General features: G+C 35.1%; 1 protein-coding gene across 8 annotated transcripts in view; it reads right to left on the bottom strand.

Annotated features, from left to right (window-relative positions):
- Positions 1-20,337, bottom strand: part of LOC102528082 (sodium channel protein type 2 subunit alpha) — a 272,534-nt gene that overhangs the window by 407 nt on the left and 251,790 nt on the right. For 2 of the 8 annotated variants that reach the window (XM_072961091.1, XM_015237581.3), the window contains 7 exons: positions 17,229-17,351; positions 15,963-16,244; positions 14,479-14,532; positions 11,565-11,702; positions 11,097-11,201; positions 7,316-7,586; positions 2,209-5,800 (listed from right to left, as the gene is read on the bottom strand). In XM_072961091.1, coding sequence (XP_072817192.1) covers positions 4,605-5,800; positions 7,316-7,586; positions 11,097-11,201; positions 11,565-11,702; positions 14,479-14,532; positions 15,963-16,244; positions 17,229-17,351 — 2,169 coding nt within the window. In that variant the 3' untranslated portion in view covers positions 2,209-4,604. Of the gene's footprint in view, positions 1-945; positions 1,467-2,208; positions 5,801-7,315; positions 7,587-11,096; positions 11,202-11,564; positions 11,703-14,478; positions 14,533-15,962; positions 16,245-17,228; positions 17,352-20,337 lie in introns of those variants that run through there. The other 6 variants (XR_012072639.1, XR_012072636.1, XR_012072635.1 and 3 more) reach the window with 6 other exon arrangements.

Genomic DNA, 20,337 nt, shown 5'->3' with positions numbered 1-20,337 from the left:
TCTACCTTTTCATCCCCTCCTTCTTCTTTGCTCCTCCCTTCTCTGTAAATTAATCTGTATCATACCAGAGGTTAGAAAAACAAGTGATGAGGAGAGATGTCCAGCGACAGAGAGGTTGAGAATGGGAGTCTTTCCTGTTTAGATTTGAGATTTGACATTGACAAATGGAGTGAATGTTTTATGGTGGTCCATATGAGTACCCATTTGTCCAAATTAGTGGTTCTTACCCAACAGGGCATCTGAAAGACTGTTTTATGAATCCATACTGTTTCCTAAACCATCCCCATAGGCACTAGGGATGGTCAGGGTGCCATTTTGTTATGTGTGAGTTTGTATGTATAGTTTGAAGAAGCTTTCTAAACTATTCTGATAGACTTCTCTTTTCACCAGCTACAGTCCTAGAAGAGAACTCCTGCTATAAATGGGTCAATGTCACCCTTCAGGAGAAGCACCTCTCTCACTACAAGATAAACACTCTTATAGCTATTATACAGGGAACTTATACATGCTGACATAGACAATGAAGCCCTGAATGGGACAGGTGAATTTTCTATAGAATATTTTTTCCTATTGAGCAAGGATACCCTAACTCATTGACCCTTAACCATAAGTATAAGTCAGCATCAATGAGGAGCCTTAAAAAAATCAGATGCTTATTTCATCCCCAGAGATATGAATTCAATTGGTCTGGTCTTGGTCCAGGAATTGGCATTTATTTAAAAAAGTTTCTCAGATATTTCTAATAGGTAATCAGAACTAAGAAACATTCCCCAAACTGCTCATAATTAAATGGAAAAACTAAATCTGTGTCATTTGGGAATTTTGTTTGTATATTATGAAGGGTGGGATCTAAGCTCACTTAGAATTTTTGCCAAAAAAATGGTAGAAATGAACTAAAGATATTAAATGAACTCCTTGTAGTACAGCAGATTATTAGGGGCTTAAATGTACAGATCTGTTGTCTACAAATTGTAATAAACAAGATATTTGGTGAACAGAAAAGAAACAAATAAAATATCCTGAATGAAAAACATTGAGAGTTCAAGAAAGGGTTGGAAAAGTACATAGAAAAGTAGACAAAAAGTGCTGGAGAAGGTGTGGAAAAAAGGGAACCCTCCTACACTGTTGGTGGGAATGTAGGTTGGTGCAGCCATTTATGGAAAACAGCATGGAGATTCCTTAAAAAACTAAAAATAGACTTACCATATGATCCAGCAATCTCACTGCTGGGCATATGTCTGGAGGGAATTCTTAGTTCGAAAAGATACATGCACCCCAATGTTCACAGCAGCACTATTTACAGTAGCCAAGACATAGAAACAACCTAAATATCCATAGACAGATGACTGGATAAAGAAGTTGTGGTATATTTATATAATGGACTACTCAGCCATAAAAAAGAATAATATAATGCCATTTGCAGCAACATGGATGGAACTGGAGACTGTCATTCTAAGTGGAGTAAGCTAGAAAGAGAAAGAAAATGACCAATTTATATCACTTATATGTGGAATCTAAAAAAAAAAAAGAAGAAGAAACAAATGAACTTATTTACAAAACAGAAACAGACTCACAGATATAGAAAACAAATTATGGTTACTAGGGAGGAAAGAGGATGGGAAGGGACAAATTGGGAGTTCAAGATTTGCAGATACTAACTACTATATATAAAATAAACAACAAGTTTCTTCTGTATAATACAGGGAACTCTATTCAACATCTATAGTAACCTATAATGAAAATGCATATGAAAAGGAATATATATGTACATATATGAATGACTGAAATATTATGCTGTACACCAAAAATTGACACAACATTGTAAACTAACGATACGTCAATTAAAAAAAAAAGAAAAGTAGATCAAGAATACATAGGGAAGGAACTAAAATGGAAAAGAGAATAACAAAACAAAACAGGGGGTAGACAGGAAGAAGAAAGGATGCACAACTTAAAATGTTAGTCAATTTTTTATTAATTTTTACAATTTTCCACTACTCTATCCAATACCATATCTAGGTGTTTGGCCAATATTAAAACTAGATATCCAGTATACTCTTCTTAATTATTTTCCATTCCATGAAAAAAATTTAAAGATGAATTATCATATTTAATGTGTATTTTTACATTTTTTTCTGATAGACCATTTTACATGATAGAAATTTACCTTTAAATGGCATTTCAAAGATAGAAACAAAGACGGAACAATTAAATACAAAAACAAAAGCAAAACCTTTATTCTTTTGGCTTGATTGTAATGTGATTTACCGTTCTTTATGGTAATAGCATTTTCCTGCATGCATTTCACCAACACACTACAAGTCAATAGCTTCAGTATAAAGAATCTACATTTAATGTTGCCTGTGAAAGAAACACAAAATGTTTAGCTGTAACTGGTAATATAATTTCACTTATATAATTTTTGTGGAAAAAGCTTAGATCCCATATCATATCTGATAAAGTTCTAATGCCTTATGGGTTGGTAAAGATATGATCTATCTGTGTAAACAAACACTGGAAAAGACTGATGATTTACTGAGTAAAAAGACTAGGTGGAAACATCTGGTTCAAGCAATGTCAAGAATATCAGCTGATCTTTTCTTAAGCCTCTTTCGATGATAAGGCATCACTATTTGAAAGCAAATAAATGCTGGACTCAGTCTGAGATTTGTTTCACATTGAAATGTGTGCAAAGTTTACAGTACTAATAAAAAAGCAGGAATCTACACTGCATGTTAGTCTTTCTTATTTTGTGAAGTGCTTTAATTTAAAAGTGCTAGGAACAGAAACTAACAATAGTGACTGTGACATCAACCTGAAGATACTTTTAATTTCTCATTTTATGTACAAAAGGCTGAAAAATAAAATAAAATGAACTTTGTACAGTATTTATATTTTCTTAGAAAAACTCTAACCGTATGTTTTCAACAGAATTTAGCAGCTTGCAACATGTTTATACATTGGGCTTTTTACCATAGAGTATTCAATTAAGATTGGAAGGATAAAAAGCAAGAAGCTCTTCATTGTTTGCTGCAACCTATTGCTTAAATGACATGAAGAATGAGGTCTTGGTTGAACAACTTGCTTCACTTTACCACTGACATATGGCTTCCCATATTTGACTTCTGAACAGTGGAAGGAATAAGATGCAGCAGCAGAGGCAAGATAAACATGCAGCAGTGACAGCTTCAAACTATAATGGAACCAATTACATCATATTACCTGTTGAAAGCTTGCAAACTATACTTACTGTGGTACATATTTGATGCAATAAATACTGTGCTTAAGTCGTCATTTTTGTTTGCTCAAACATGCACCACTGGGTAAAATTACTATTTACAAAGCAGACTTTTATTTTTTTTAATTGACATAATACTATGTCAACGTTACCAAGAGCAGAAGATGGCTAAACAATACTGCAGGAAAAAGCAGAATCAACTTTATAAAGTGGTGGTAGGGGATGCTTTTTGGTCAGTTCAGGTTCTTAGAAAGGACTGATAGGATACTTTTACTTTATGCCAAAGGACACTTATCAAAAATGTTATAGTCATGCTGTCAGGACTCTGAACGACTATGTAATGGTATGTGTGTCTGTGTGTGCACGTGCATGTGTGTGTATACACATATATGTATATGTGCCTGTATATACATATGTATATACATATATACATGTACATATAATGGATTATGTAAAAATAAAACAACTTTTTAATGCTTGTGAATTCTATGGAACATTTACAGGCACAGTAAAATTTTTCTGGATGAGACACCTTAAAAACATGAATAGCTATTTAAGCACCTCAAAAATCTAAAAACATCCTGACATAAGAAGTAAACTCTTTCCGTTTGTGATGTGATTTTTTTCGTGTGAGAATGAGAAGTGCAGCATGCCTTCATTTAAAATATACCCAGTTATACGACAGAAACATAGAATTTCCTACCTTTACTCCCTCTCCCCAAACATAAATCCATTTACAAAAATAGTCACATATAATAGTAAACAACCTGTGAATTAAAAAAAAAGTGATAAATTCACAGCATACATTTTGTAAAAATATGGCAGATGTGGCAGTTAAAACATAAACAGTGGTGACAGTTAGTGTTATCAAGTGTCACGTGTTGAATTTACATAAAAATCTAACTTCCCTCCCCCCTTTAAACTGGTTCCTATCATCTGAGTAGCCATAACTCTCTGCTCTTCAGCAGCGTCAGCTGGTTGTGAACACAGAAACCTCCTGTTGATGCTGTTTCTCTGGTTTGTTGAGTCCCAGTTTGCTGACCAGAGGTCCCTGTCTTGTTATAGGCACTGACCTTATGTATACATTTGTAAAAACAGTCAGTTTGGCATAGACCTCCTGTGGGAGTCCTGTTGACACAAACACATCACCATCACAGGCTGTAAACAATTGATCACAAAATGGAATTTTCTTTTCTTTTCTTTTCTTTTCTTTTCCTTTTCTTCTCTTTTCTTTTCCTTTTCTTTCTTTCTTTCTTTCTTTCTCTCTTTCTTTCTTTCTTTCTTTCTTTCTTTCTTTCTTTTCTTTCTTTCTTTCTCTTTCTTTCTTTCTTTCTTTCTTTTTCTTTCTTTTCTTTTCTTTTCTTTTTTACTTTTTACTTTCCCTGATATCTTTCCCTTTGTCTTCCTTTTCTGATTTGTCTTTTTCAAATTTTTCTTTTTCTGGTTTGGTCACACTATCATAGGAAGGTGGAGATGTGGTGGAGGGTGTTCCATCAGTTTTCTCTGGAGTTGAATTCTCATTTAGTTTATCTATGAGGGTATCTTCTTTGATGGGTGTTCCATCACCTTCTTTGCCTTTGTCTTTCTTATATATACATGAAACTTTTTTAACTTTTTGCTTCAAGAGGTAGCGTCTATAAGCCCTCTGGATAACAATAGCAGACACTTCCTCTTGTTTGCGTTTCAAAGTGGTTGTAATGGGCTCATAGGAGACTTTGGAGGGGTTCGATGCCATGAATCTCTCTTCCATCTGTATTCGAAGGGCATCCATCTCTCCACTTTCACCCAAAACACGCTTTGTAAAGGCAAATAAGATGTCAAGGCAGTGGATCCTGTCCCCACTGACCATGGGCAGATCCATGGCAATGAGCTGGACTTTGTTTGGTTTTGCTATGAGAAGCGGAGGATCCAGGGCAGCCGCAAAATCAGAGAGCTTGGAGAACTCTATGAACTGGGTGGCATCTGGGTCAAACTTCTCCCAAACCTCGTAGAACATCTCAAAGTCATCCTCACTCAGGGGCTCTGCACTTTCTTCAGTAGCAACACTGAAGTTCTCCAGGATGACAGCGATGTACATGTTCACCACAACCAGAAACGATATGATGATGTAACTGACAAAAAAGAAAATCCCAACAGAGGGGTTCCCACAGTCTCCCTTAACAGAACTTCCAGGGTGATCTTTTTCAGGGTCACAGTCTGGAGGTCCACTGTTGAGAATAGGTGCTAGTAACCCATCCCAGCCAGCAGAGGTGGTGATCTGGAACAGGCAGATCATGCTGTTGCCAAAGGTTTCAAAGTTGAACATGTCATCAATTCCAACTTCCCTCTTAACATAGGCGAAGTTGGACATGCCAAAGATGGCGTAGATGAACATGACCAGGAAGAGCAGGAGGCCGATGTTAAACAACGCAGGAAGGGACATCATCAAAGCAAAGAGCAGCGTGCGGATCCCCTTCGCCCCTTTGATCAGACGCAGGATTCGGCCTATCCTGGCAAGACGGATCACTCGGAACAGGGTAGGGGACACAAAATATTTCTCTATCAACTCAGCCAGAAACATGCCTATAGAAAGCCAAGATACAGCAAAAATCGTGTTAATATTTAACAGCAGCAAATTAAAATTTACATTCTAAGATAATCACTAACCAGTTTTATAAAATGTTGATATGAGAATTAAGTATACACACATTTACATGTACACACAATCTGCAATGTTTGTTTAGCAAAATGAAACTAATATGTTTAGTGTTACAACATTAACACTTTTATGCAAACTGAAGGTATTAATGGTCATTTTTCCTAGTTCAAGTAAAGCACCTATCAAAAGACACGATGTACGTGGCAGCCAAGTTCAGAAATGGATTTGTTTCTAAAATACTCTAATAGTTTAAGTATTTGCATAAGAATTGATAAGGCATGCATCTGGCACCAGGAATACGAGAATTCTTATTCTTCTGAGATGGTTTGTGATCCATTTTATTTGAGAGGTGACAGAATAATGTGCAGGAGACAATCCAGGCTTTGGAGACAGACATACTTGGGATCGAATCCTGGCCGGTGATTTTACACATTGCTAAATGGTGATAATATGCCGCTCTTTGGTTGTTGTTAGGCTTAACATTTACTGAGTCTTTTCTTTGTGCTAGGCATAGTGCCAAGTGCATTTACTTTCATAATCTCATTTAATCCTCAGGACACCACTTTGCAAAAATATTTCCTGGAAAACCAGGGATTGGAGAGGTGAGGTAACTTGCCATAGGTCACAGAGCTGGGTAAGTAGTGAAAATAGAGAAGCACCAGGCCAGGTCTGTGTGACCCAAGAGTCTCATCCCTTAATCACTCTGTTACTCCCGCATGTCACGGTCGTCAGGATTAAATAGAATGGTATGTTGTTTCAAAGTTCTATTTAACCAGGAAAGTGTATAAATAGTGGAACACTACTTTTCTATGTTTATGTTCTCTTTTCTCAAACAGGAAGAACTTTATCTTAAATTTCTTATATTTACTTCCAGATTTGCTGGCCTACACATAAACACTTAAAGTGTACTGACAAAATGAATCTGCTTTGAATTTTTGAACAAAATGTTTATTTCTGAAAAAGAGTATTACACACCATAGAAAACTATCTGAACCCAAAGATAATGTGAAGCCTGTATGAGTGTGAATATATATAAACACACAACATGCTATTCCAATTATCAAGGACAATTATTTATGAATGATTTGACTTCTCCTAGTGATTTATATGTGCAGGTGTGTGCGAATTGTTTACTCAAACCAATACTTGTCTGTACTACAAGAGTATGCTGAGTTCTGGAGTATTATGCCAAAGTTGTAGTTATTGTCTTCTGCAATAAGACTAGCTGATAAATGAAAGCTGCAAAATATGAATTCTTTTTTTTTACACATCATTTCATACACAGCATGCAATTAGAGAAGCGGCAAGCTGAGAATGGACTATTAATTAGACTTTCATTTAAAATTTTGGGATGAATGAGTAAGATAACACTTTAAAGTTTCAAAACACCAATTTTCACTACTTAATGTCTGTAGGTGAGTAAAAGCACTTCTTCTTACCTACAATGGAGAGAATGACCACCACAAAATCAAAAATATTCCATCCTATGGTGAAATAGTAATAACGAAGAGAGATTAGTTTCAGTACACATTCTCCAGTGAACAGAACAATAAACACCAGATTAATCCAGTATAGGATGTTTGTCATTTCTTGACTCTGATCATCGGTTTCTACCATCATGGTGACCATGTTGAGGCAGATGAGGATCATGATGCTGATATCAAAGACTTGTTTGGTTACAAAATCAAAGACCATTCCTTGGAATTTGTTCTGAAACAAAGAATATGTAAAATTCACTTAGAAAATGGAAAAAAAATCAAGTTCAACTTGTCTGATTTTAACATAGCAACATGAAAATGCAGCTTGTATAAGGACACTCCATGTTTGTTTTATACTTGGGAGAAAATTCTGTATATTGGAATATCTAACTCTTTCCAAATGTGTTTGTTTTGTTTACACTGTTCATAATACCAATTTTATACACTGACCTTATGTTAAGAACCACCTGTTAGGTTCTCAGTGCCCAGAATATCACCATGCGTATGATGAACAGTCAGTCTTTGTTATCCCATGGGTTGTGGATGGGTATCAGAATTAACCCGGTGTTTATTTCCATATCAGCATGATCAACAGAAAGCTTCTTAGAGCCTCTGCCCATTTAGTTTTCCAGTGGGTCACCTCAAGGTACAACTCCAAACCCTGGTCACGGATCACTAGCTACAATTTAAATCCCAGAATGTGCTGGAGTAACCTATATAACTTTGGAGGACTTGTTCAGCAAAGGTTTATGTTCTTTCACTTCATCCTGGCCCTTGATAATGATTAGCAATCCTTTGTCCCTCATTTGCTCCCAGGATAGTTTCAAACTTCTCAGAAACATCCCATTCTCTTGCCCTCTGTTCTTACTTCTTTTTTGAGAATACCAAAGTCAACCAGTAGAAAGAAACTCTTCTACTTCCGTTTGCATTTTATATTACCTTGATTTCCACACCTATTTTTAAAAATATTACTTTAAATTCATTGGAGGAATCAGTCCCTTTTCCTCTCTAAATCTAACCTAGACTACCCTATTCTTGAGCCACATCCTGTGCAACTTTATTCTATATTTATTCCCTTTCTCTTCAATCTCTTGAACTCTCCAGAATCTCTGGCTTTCAACCTAATCTCTCAATCTTAAGAAATTTTATTCTACTACTTCTTCTAAACATTCATCCTCTTTCAGATTTCCCTTTTGATTGTCAAATTCTGCAAACTAGTGTCTCCAATTTTCTCTCTTATGTTCCTACTTCATATTCTGCATGACATCACTACTCTTACAGTTGTGTAAGGCAGAAACTCATAAGTCATCTTTGTTGTTTCCTTCTTCACTTCTCATATTCAGTTAATAAACCTTTTAATTTCATTCCTGTGATAGCTCAGAAATCCATCCCCTTTAATCATCTCTGGTTCAGTTAACCTACCATCAATGAAATGGTTCCAAAATGAGTCTACAATGCACATACTGCCTCTGTCAATACTAGTTGAGTGATATTCACAAAACCCAAACTGACCAGGTTCCTTTCAATGGTTTCCCACTGCTCTAAGGACAAAGACTACTCTTGAAAATGGCCTACAAAGCCCAGAAAAGTCTGGCCAATCCTCACCTATTCATTCTCAGCCTGTCCCAGATGACGTGCTGCACTCCAGCATCACTGGCCTTCCTATCTCGGGGCTTTCACATGTACATTCCTTTTCTCTTCCCACTTTGCCTATTGACATCTTCTCATTCTTCAGTCCTCAGCTCATGCTTCAGGGAAGCTTTCCCTAGCTTCCTTGATTAATCATCCCCCTTTCCCTTATCAGCTCTCACAGCCAAATGGATTCTTTCCTTCTTGGATACTTCTATTTGTTGGCGTGAATATTTGATCACCAAATAACTCTATGTTGTTCAATATTTAATTCTAAATGCTCAGCATAGTACATTGTTAATGAATGACTTAATGGATGGATTTTACCAAACCGTTTTCTAATTTGCTAAATTGTTGCCAATAATATTGTAGCTAAATGCACTGATTATTTCCCATGCATCCCTGCCCCTTACTAGGTAAATTTATGCATTTGACTGAAATAAATAGCCTTATAAAATTTTGCTTTCAATTATACATCTATTTGTCTATCTAAATGCTGCCTTATTGATAAACCTCACTCCTTCATTGATTTATCTCTTCTTATAATGGTGACGTGCTCAAGGTGTCATGCTTAGCACTTTTTGAGGGTTTTATTTTTTGGTATATTCTAATTGTCTTTCAAAAAATGAATCTATCCTTCAGAGCTCAACTGAATTATGCCTGACACTCTAAAATCCTTATCTCATATCCATAAGACGTAAATCTGTATTTCCAAATGCTTTACAAGACTTTCGTTTATGTTAGTGGAATCAATAATTTCACATTAACTGTTTTAGATTCTTCATTATCTACATGTCCTCCCTCTTTTCCTATATTTATAGCTGTCTCATCCCACTGAGACTTCTTATTGGCTCATTTATCTCCTGTGTTCCAGTCCTATTGGCATGACCTCATATTGTGGACTTATATTCTTGTATATAAGGGTTCATCTTCTTGTCTAAGGCTCAGCGTTATTTTGTCTCTAACATCTTCTCATATCCATCCCTAAAATCTCTTTTTATTCAGATTATCATTCTGTTCACTTAATTATATTGCATTTTCATTTGTGTTAATTAAAATAGATTTCTTCAGATTCATAGTGTTGATCTTGACTCAGAAAATTTATATTTACTACTCACTATTTCAAATACATCACTATTCTTGCCTGCAATATTTATTTCCATGACTTTGCAGTATACATGTTCTCATGGAGGGTTATTACTATGTTTTCCTTTCTACTCATTCAAGTTGCAATATTTCTCAAAGAGTAGGCTCAAATTGTACATTCCTTATGCTGTGTCCAATATAACTATCCATCTTCTTCGGGCTTTTGGCTAACTTACAAACTAAACACAGGCATGGTCAGTTTTAGCTAGGCCAGTTTTACATCATCACTAATGAATTCATAGAGCCAGGATTCCTGGGGAATGCTGCATTGCCTTATACCACGTACACCTTGGGGGAGGAGTTCTGAGACTTAGTATCTGAGCCACACTTCCAGGAGTGATGGGAGAACTCAGGGACTCTCCTGACAACATTTCCCTGCAGTAACCAAACAGAACCAGTAGCCACTGGCAAATAAGCAATTGGAATAGCCATAAAAAGTCATTAAAAGAATTATGTCATCTGATTTAGGGGCAAGATGTTAGGAGGAAATAGGAGACTTTTCTTAAAACCAGGAATAAAACAAGACCTGTGACTTGTTTCATTAGGGAGTCCATTCAATCTGCACAATTGGACATAATATGGGGCATATCTGATATGTACCAATTATATCAATTGATCCCCACTGCAGTCTGAGAACATTCAGTATTCCCCACACTATTATTATGAATATGTTTTCTTCTCTACATTATTAGAAGCTCCTCAATGATATCGATCCTATGGAATAATATTGTTAGATAAGTTTCAACGTTTTCTAAATATATATTTTATGTCTATATAAAATATATCACATGGTCTATTCATACTATGTATATATAAAATACAAATACTTAGGCTATTTAGGCTAGCTAGTCACATTGCGAAGGCAAAAACTTTGTTTTGCAAATTCCCCAAAACTAGTATCTAGCAATTTGGGCTGTAAAAGTGGTAGATAACATAGCTTTTACTGATGATGAAGTGTTATTCTTACAGCAGGTCGAGGTATGGGTTTTTGTGGTTTCTTTGAACCCAGTTTTTTCATTGCATTGTAGTATTTCTTCTGTTCTTCCGTCATAAAAATGTCTTGACCTCCAAAGTAAAGAAATGAAAGCAAAACTTGTAAAAATCATGTTCTTTGCTAGCTATAAAATCCATCTTAGTAATTGTGTGAAAATTAGCCCCACATTCTATTCTCATGTTACTAATTAATACATGTATTTTGGAGATGCATATATTCAATACATAAATTATGCCATATTGGTCAGATTTCTACACTGGAAATATCAATATATGCTATCTGAATTCTCACTTACCGAAAAACTCATAGATTATTAAGTACCTCAAATAATTTCTGAATTTATATTCTTTCTTTTTGGTGATTGCATTTACAGCCAAAAGGAAACAGTGTGATATGTTAAGTTCACATTTTAGAGCAAAGATGAAATTTTAGTATACTTATCTTTTTTTTCTGTTGGTTGAAGTTATCTATGATGACACCAATGAAAAGATTGAGAGTGAAGAACGAACCAAAAATAATAAAGATAACAAAATAAAGATACATGTACAGATTGTCTTCATACTTGGGTTGTAATTCTACCTATAAAATATGAAAAATGTTAACTGTTAGACCTATACTTTCATAAAAAAGATATTTGAAGAATTTTCAATTCTCAAAGCATGTCTCAATTACTGGAAATTAAAAAAATTAAATAGCTTTTATGAAACATCAAGTTTCATAAACATTCAAACACCTATTGAAGAATTCCTAAGACTGTTCACTGACTTGAAAGAATGAGACAACTCATAGAAAAGTCTGAATAATTAAAATTAATTTCACCCAATAAATGCCTAGATTATGAACGTCCTTTATATGCAAAGACTTCAATGAGGCATGCAAAGTGAGGATTTCCTCTTCCAACAGACAAATGTTAAGAGTCACACTATTTTATGTTAAAAACTTTCAAATTTTACTCTCTAACTCGGTCTCCTCATTTGCAAAATGGAAATAATAGAACCTACACCTCATAGAGGTTGGGAATGTTCAATATGTTAATCTATGAGAAGTGTTAGAACAGTGACTGGCCAGTAGTAATAGCTAAGTATAAAGGTTTGATCTATATCACATATTTCTCTTGATAGACTCAAATTATTAATATATGTATGGATATAGGTACATCAGTAGGATCCTTCCGTTCTGAAAATGAGTCTATTGATTCATCCTACTAGCAGGCCTTAAGCACTGTTTCTGTAACAATGATGCCCTCTCTTATTCAGCACAGGTCTGATTTTTTAAAAAGTATGATAGTTGGTTTGAGCTTTGGCTGTAATCTATAGTTTAGGTCTCAAAGGACATTGTCCTAATCGATGAAGTTAAACAGTCACAGATGTAATGAATGCAGATGATGACCAATTATGTCATGAAATCAATTTAGAGGGTAATGTACTATATCATGGAATTTTTTTCCTAACGAAAAAGGGTAAAATAGAAATATTGTAAAAGTACCTGCTCTTTGATGAGACTTCCATTTTATTTATGTGTGTGTGTAGTGGACAGTGATATAGAATGATACTTTTAAAAGCCTTAAAATTAAATATAATACATACAGAAAAGTGCACAGCACATAAGTATAAGATGTAATAAATTGATGTAAAGTGAATTTCACAACCCAGGATATTATCAGGGTGTCAGAAACCCTTGGTGTATTCTTCCCAAACATAAATTCTACCATCCTTGCTAGAGGGAATCATTATCTTGACTTTTATAGCAATTTTTTTTTAGAGTTAGTATCTAAGTATGCATTCTTGAACAAAAAGTTAGTTGTGTCTGCATTTTATCTAGCAGATACATTTGTTATAACTGTTATACTTTTAAGATTCATCTACGTTATTGTGTATACTGTATTCATGTATCATTTTCAACACTGTGTAATATGCAATTATTTGCCCCTTTTCTACTACTTTTGAGTTGTTTACAGTTTTTGTTAGTGCAAAAAATGTTATGTTCATTCTTGGACATAGGTTCTTCTATATATATGAAGGTAAGTTTCTATATAATATATTGCTAAAAATGGAATTGTGGGGCTAAAGAATATCTTGAACTTTAATGAATAATGTTGAAAGTGCTCAACTTTTAAAAAGGAATATTTACCCATTTTTCTCCCTACCAGCATACTTACCGCTATTTATTCTTGGCAGTACTTGATACTGTCAGACTTTTTAATATTACCAATCAAGAAAGTGTGTAGGTGATATCTAATTTTGGCTTACATTTACATTACTCTATTAACTAATGAGAGTAACAATGAATAACTTTTCATAGTTTTAGTGGCCAACTGGATTCCATCTTTCTTGAAATACTTGAATGCTGAAGAGTTATATAGCAGACAGCATATGCTAGGTTTTTAAGGAAAAAACTGAAAGTAAGTTCCAAGTCATGTAGGTTATTGATAAGAAAGATAGAGAACTTTAAATGAATTAATCAAATAGGGAGGAACTGTCTGCAGAAAATGATAATGTAAGAAAGCCCTTAGCACAGTGAGTGGTAATAAATAATAAATTATTACTCATTCAAAAAAAGCTTATAACTGGGATTCCTGATAGTGATCATGGAGACACAATACAGGGCGTCAAGCTCTCACACTCTCTTTTTTTAACAAGGTGGGGGAAAAAAAATAACTCAAGAATTCTTTCTAAGTTACCACCTGGTATTTGGTGCCAGGGATAGAACATTTGGAGCTTACTTCCTATGCTCTGGCAATACACCAGAAGCCAATCTCTTTTTTCCAAAGTGTGATTTCTTCCTTTATTGTTAAATAGTGAGAAATTATGGAGATTACACAAAAAATTTCAAAAGTGCTGATTTGTATAAGGTAGATTATGAAAAGCCTTCTTTCTACCACAAAATCTCACTTCCCAGAGAGAAATATCATTAGGTTTTTTGTTTGTTTGGTTGGTTTTCTGTTTGTTTTTTCACCATTAGTCAGATTCCTCCTATCAACAAGAAGGAGCAAAAGCTAGAGGAAATCTGTGACAGATGAAGAAAGTGCCTGTGAGGGCCTTTATTTCATAGCCAGAACTGTCAGAACCAAAAATAAAATGTCTCATTTAAAAAATACAGTCAACAAATTTTTAAGTGCCAGGTGCCATGCTAGATACTAGAAAAGATATGTTAAAAGATTCACAGTGAGTAGAGAAAGACATTCAAATCAAATTTTGGAAGAAATAATGTAAGGCTGTGTATTTTAGTTTTCCAATATAGATGTGCTCTTTAAATGGACCCATAGTTTTATTTTACTGACAATACCACTAAATTACAACACTGTGGAAATAGTCACTGGATCAAATTAAACAGTTTTCCCTCTAAACAGACTTACATTTCGTGAATCAACAGCTGCATACATGATATCCATCCATCCCTTAAATGTTGCCTGTAAAAAAGGCACATCATTTAATTTTTTCCCTCACAAATTACAATTCTAGAAAAAATATTAAATATCAGAATGAATGGCCAAGATTCATCCAAAAATAGGTATATAAAATAGTTTGTAATTAGTATTTAAACTCTTTGGGGAGGATGGTATAGCTGCCTGGTAGAGCACATACCTAGCATGCACAGGGTCCTGCGTTCGATTCCCAGCACCTCCATCAAAACAAACAAATACTTAATTACCTCCCCCCAAACAAAAAAAAAAACAAAAGAAAATTAAACTCTTTGAGCAAACATATGCATTGAAAAGAGTTCAACTTCGTATTCTTCTACAACACCTTTATATACAACTTTAATATCTGTAAGTAAATCATGATGGATTATAACAATACGATATCATAAAAGCAATTACCAAACAACCTTTGATTCTGATGTATCTATAATAATATAACACAAAATAGTTTCACATATATAGTACTAGTATAGACAAACTGAAAAGTATGCTGCACTGTTTGATCTTGATACTTTCTTTTCTACTTATTCTTTTCTAAATGGTATTATCAACAATCACCAATCACGATGGTTTGTTCTTGAAACTATCCTCAATATTATTGAATACACTATTTTGAGGCAATCATTCTATAAGAAGCAGTATTATAACCTGAAAACAAACATATCTAACTGCAATTTACTCTTTTAAATGTTTGGAGGGGGGTGTTTGTGGACACAGTAATCCTGAAAATAATTCTTGTTATATATTTTTTCAGTTCTTTAGTGCTAGAGGCTCCTGCAATAGTTATATAGTGTTGGATACTGTGCAGGTGGATCATCTTAGGGAGCATGTAGACATGACTTAGAGTGGTCAGTTGAGAAGTTGAATGGATTTTTATGAAATTATAACAGACATAATGGACATGATAGGAAGGTTTTCACTGGCAAGAGAAGAGTCTCCCTGTCTGAAAGTGTTCAAGCAGCAGGCAGTAAGATGGGAATCGAGGTAGGAGTCTGTCTGAGGCATACATTTGGTTATGGTGGTGGTAAAGGTTGGGCAGGTGGAGACTTGGCGAGGGTTTACATACTGTCTGGTACCTGAGAAGGAGGACAGAAATCAACTACCCTCCACACCTTTCCAACTCCACCCTCGCACCAGTGCCTCTACTTTGCTTAGATTAGAGATGGCCAAAATGGGGGGTTCCTCACAGAGATCTCAATAACAAAGACCTGTGCTGGGGAAACTAATGCATAGTCTGGGAGGCTATAAACTTTGTAGAGCTGTCCAGTGTCCAGCATGGTGCAGAAAAGTCAGTTTGGCCATGACTGAGGAAGAATCTATGCAGAAGAGCCTGAGGAAGTATGTATTTGCAAATACCAAGAAGAATTTTGGAGTCATTTTAATAACACATCACAGTGAATAATAAAGTGGTTACTCACTACTTGAAGCAGGGAAAGATACCCAAGTCCCACATTATCAAAGTTGACTTTCACATTCTTCCACCGGGCAGTTTGGTTGCTCTCTATGAGGGCCTTACATTCGCTGTAGTTGTTGACCACACTGACATCAAACATTTCTCCAGTGGTGTAGTTAATACAGTGATAAAATTTGCCAGCAAAGAGATTCACCCCCATAATACTGAATATTAACCAAAAGATCAGACAAACCAGAAGTACATTCATTATCGATGGAATGGCTCCTAAAAGAGCATTTACAACAACCTGGCACAGAAATGAGATGGAAAAAGAAGTGAAAAGAGAGTCAGAACTACGGAAGGACTAGGAATTTAGGTTATTATAAATGCAAACTATATATAGAAAATACGAGAATCAAGCTAGTCCTGAAAGTTTGATTTTCCTTTTTCAAAACTAAAACTGCTACCACAGAAAGGATGATTTTTAAATTGGTAAAGTGAAAAGAATTTAATAGCTAGCCATTCTTTTCTATGCAACCATGTGCACACAAACACATGAGCATACACACCTACATACATAATCCGTTTCTGGTTGTGTCTGCAACATTCAGAGAAAGTCCTAAGTATTTTAAAACACCACAAAAAGTATCTAAGAGTTTCTTTTTGAATAGCTCAATCTACCCAGACAGGGTATCATTCATTCTTCAGTCCTGAGGGTATGTGGTCTCAGGTTTTGAGCCCCAGATGATGACAAATGGCAGCACAGATTCCTCCCCATTCCTCTGTACCACCTTTCTAAATGAGTGTTAGGTTTCCACAGCTGACCTACTTTTAGCCATCTCAGCCTTTGTTTGAAAGCTGAAAGGCCAGGTTTGGACTTTAAAAGGTTTCAAAACACATCATAAAGAACAGTGAAAAAAATGATGAGGAATGATTTGGTGGTTTTAAATTACAGTGAGTGGGACTTCCTGCACATTTATAAATGGATGGAACGTAATAATCTTGACTCACATCGGAAGCCTACATAACATGCTAGAAATTTCCCAGAGTGGAAAATCTAGTTAGAAGCAATCTAATTGCTTCTAATTAGAAGTAATCATTCAGGCTTTGTATTCTGTGAGTGCCCCCAACAGTGTCAAGTTTATGGATGTCTGACAAATATTGATTGATTGGTTATGTGCGCATGAATGTTAAAGACACAAATTCCCCATGGATTTGTCATTTCTAAGGTTCAAAACAGCAGTTTGTTCTCAATTATAATTCCAGCAAATTCTAAAGCATTTAGTCTTACCCTCATTCCTTCAAAGCGGGATAAGGCTCTCAATGGCCTCAGAGCTCTTAGTGTTCTGAGGGATTTGATGGCACCAAGTTCTGAGTAGCCCAGAGCATTTGCAGTTAAGCTAACCAATGAGACCTAACAGAGAAAGTAACACAATTTTCTTACTTACAGTTAAAAATGTTTACACAATTCAACCTTGCTCCATGCAATAAACCAGTAGTTCTCAAACTTTGCTATCAAAATCACCTGGAAGGCTCATTGCAAACAAATCACTGGCCAAGGTTTGGGGTGGGGCCTGAGAATTTGCATTTTTCAAATTCCCAGGTGAGGCTAATGATAACTGGCCACACTTTGAGACCCACTGCTATAAACTTATGAAAAAGAAGAAGCTATACATGTTCCTTTTTTTCAAGATTCTTGACAAGAAAAATTTAAAAAAATCAAACGTAAAGCAAAGAAAAGTGACAGAAATGAAATCTTCACCTACAGATTTGTAAACTTTATCATTTCTCATATTATTTATCAGATCTGAAAGAGTAATGAACATTTAGTACAAGTATACCAGTAAACTATGCAAGCCACTGTGACTTGAATATAAACACATTCAGAAAGATCTAGGCTTCTAAACAGTGGCTTAGTCTTTCGGTAAATGTCAGTGTGAGGGCATAAAATCATTAATTAGGGAAAATTAAAATAATTATGTTAAAAAAAGAAAAGTTGATATTTTTAGTATAACTAGAAATTATCAGAACAGTATTTTCTTTAGTCATTTATACAGATGACTAATATAGTTGATAAAAGTTGTAAAATCTCAGCTAAAAAGGGAAAGAACAGCTGCCATAGGTGGCATAGAAATGTCTGATTTTCTTTAAAAATACATGGAAAACTCATTAAAACTATATAAACTAAGAAAAGCTATTTTCCCCTAAAGTTCATCTAAATTTCAAAAGCAGAAAAATGAACATAGATACATAATATAGCTTTTACAAGTATGGTGTTAATGGACACTTGAAAAATACATTTAAAAAAATAAGTGAAGTACATAGAAACATTTTACAATAAAACTTGACTTCTTCAAACTGCCAAAGAAAAATTGGCACTTGCCACCTGCCTCTACAAGGATTGGATCATGCTGGCACTTGCCATCTACCTCTGCTTGGATTAAATCATGAGCCGCTGCTGCCGTTGACCTCCAACACTCCCTGAAAGGAGTGCAGGGTAGAGATCAGCCATGAGGCCCTCTGTGCTCTGGGGAAACTGGCAGAACAGGCCTTCAGATAGTTAGATATTTTCAGGAAAAGATTTTATGAGCCCAAATTCTTGCGTCTTCTCATAACTAGAAAATCACTAAAATCAGTAATGGTGACATCTGCTCCTCATGACCAGCAGCAAGCCTATGCCTAAACGTGTGCTTGACTGCACGTCCCCCCCTCGCTGAAATCATATATAATACTGAGTTCCCCCGCCTCTTTGGACCAGTTCCTCAGAGCTATCTGAGATGCTGTCTCCCGGGCTACAGTCCTCATTTTGCCCCAAATAAAACTTAACCCACAACTCTCACGTTGTGTGACTTTACTTCAGTCAACAAAACTAATTTTGCACATGTGATCTGAAGTAGCAAAACCTCTAAATTTGGAAAAAATTAATCTATAAAATTTCTTAAGTGGTTTATATACCTTTCCTAAAATCTAAACTTTTAGGCTTTGTAAGTCTCCTTTTCACAGATAAGTGAAAAATAAAGTTAATGAATTATCATTTACTGTGAAAGATTTTACACATATAAAATATGAGGACCTATAGTACTTTATCTTCTCTGAAGACAGAATGAAAAGAGATAGGCATAAATTAAAGGATGAAAGATAAAAGTTAGACAGAAGAAAGAAATCCTGAACAGGGGCAGTATTTATTGGCTAAAGAAGTAGTAAAATATCCAATTTTACGTGTCTTGTGTAGCTAAATGTGAAAAGGAGGTATATTAAAGCCTTCTTCTCTTTCTGGTCTTAATTGGTCTTTTGGCTTCTAGATAATTCCCTTCCAGTCCATCACTCACACCTCCACCAAATTTCTCTCCCTAATAGAGAACTTTTCTTGTCACTTTCCATAGATAATTCTTTAGCGGCTTATTTACTAATTCTTAGATCTAAACCTCTTTGGATGGCATCTCATGTTCTTCAACCTCTTCTCCAACTTACCTGTCTTACCTTATTACCCAATCACAAAATGTTTCCCCTCACCCTGTGACACTGTGCTTACTCTCTAGGACTACTTGGCATGCATCAATCAACGCTTTGGTGTCCTTTCCTTCATCTGTACCTGCTGATACTGTCATCCCTCAAGTGACAGCTCACACTGCACTGAGCTCATGAAGCCTTTGCACCTTCCTCAGGGAAGTGACTGGCACTTCAAATAGAGATGCCATCTTCTTGTTGTATACATATCTGTCTTCACGAGTTGATTCTAAGCTCCCACAGGCCAGAAAAACATCATTCATTTTTATATATTCCATAATGAAACAGATAATCAGTAAATATATTTGACATAAAGCAAAGTATAGATTAGTTTGATATATTATCATAATAGTTTTCTTGAATCTAAGAAGGTAAATCTTAGAATGTGCTAGATAATATGAGCAGTAGCTCATAGATTTCAATTAGATTTCTCTTAAGAACTGCTTCCTATTCAGGTATTGTTGACTTAATGCCTTTATTATCAAATAGATATATTCAATATCAGACATTTTTATCAAAAATTTGCTAAGTATCATTACCACACACAGAAAATAAAAGTATCATCTGTAATCTCATTATACAAATAAAGAACAGGTATAGTCTTGGTATATTTTTCCGTTGTAATGTCAAAACATATGAGGTTTTAGTATTATTTATTGTCTTATATTATTGCCAGTAAACTTTGGATACAATTCTGCATATAACTTTATATGCTATTTAATAGTAGATTTGCTTTAGGCAGATTCGGGAGAAAAAAAAGATATTTTTGTCTCTTAAATTCAAAGAATTCTCTTTGTCTCTTATAATTTCTCTCTTCTGTTTGGTGATTAGAAAGCGCTTATTAATTTAAAAGTTGATTTTTTTTCACCTGAAACTGTGAAAAATAATTTGCT

This window comes from Vicugna pacos, chromosome 5, assembly GCF_048564905.1.
Source record: "Vicugna pacos chromosome 5, VicPac4, whole genome shotgun sequence".
NCBI classification, from domain to species: domain Eukaryota; kingdom Metazoa; phylum Chordata; class Mammalia; order Artiodactyla; family Camelidae; genus Vicugna; species Vicugna pacos.
Note: the sequence above shows the minus strand (reverse complement) of the source record. Positions and strands in the feature narration are given on the sequence as shown.